At 47.3% G+C, this 376-nt stretch overlaps 1 protein-coding gene across 1 annotated transcript in view; it reads right to left on the bottom strand.

Moving 5' to 3' along the window:
- Positions 1–14: 14 nt before the first annotated feature.
- The window catches only part of LOC119589318, a gene marked incomplete in the record, with an annotated part of 10,654 nt that continues 10,292 nt past the window's right edge, over positions 15–376 (bottom strand). Inside the window, 1 exon segment of the mRNA XM_037937939.1 lies at positions 15–376. Coding sequence (XP_037793867.1) covers positions 186–376 — 191 coding nt within the window.

Raw genomic sequence — 376 nt, 5'->3', positions numbered from 1 at the left:
TCTAGCAAATCATAGATCTCCCTCCGACATCCATAGTATTTCATAAATCCAAACTACAGTATCGCTATAATCTACGCTATAATGCGGTTGTCCTGTCTTACCCATCCAGCGCATCGACAACGACCCGTGTTTACATATAAATCATCCAACTCTCTTCATTCTGTTACATCCTCTTTACCTCACTGTCAATCCCGCGATTCCACATTCACCACGATCACACACCCGTAGGCGAGAAAGAAGGTGAACTTGACCACAACATAGAGTATCCGGAAGGCTCTGTCTGTGCGAGCTAGAGGTTCGTCGCTTTTCCACAGGTCCTTCGGCGTTGGGTCCGCGTCCTGGTTGCTTCTTAGGCTTGTGCACATCCTTATGTCCA

Source organism: Penaeus monodon, chromosome 25, assembly GCF_015228065.2.
Source record: "Penaeus monodon isolate SGIC_2016 chromosome 25, NSTDA_Pmon_1, whole genome shotgun sequence".
NCBI lineage: Eukaryota > Metazoa > Arthropoda > Malacostraca > Decapoda > Penaeidae > Penaeus > Penaeus monodon.
This window is presented reverse-complemented; position numbering and strand designations above follow the sequence as displayed.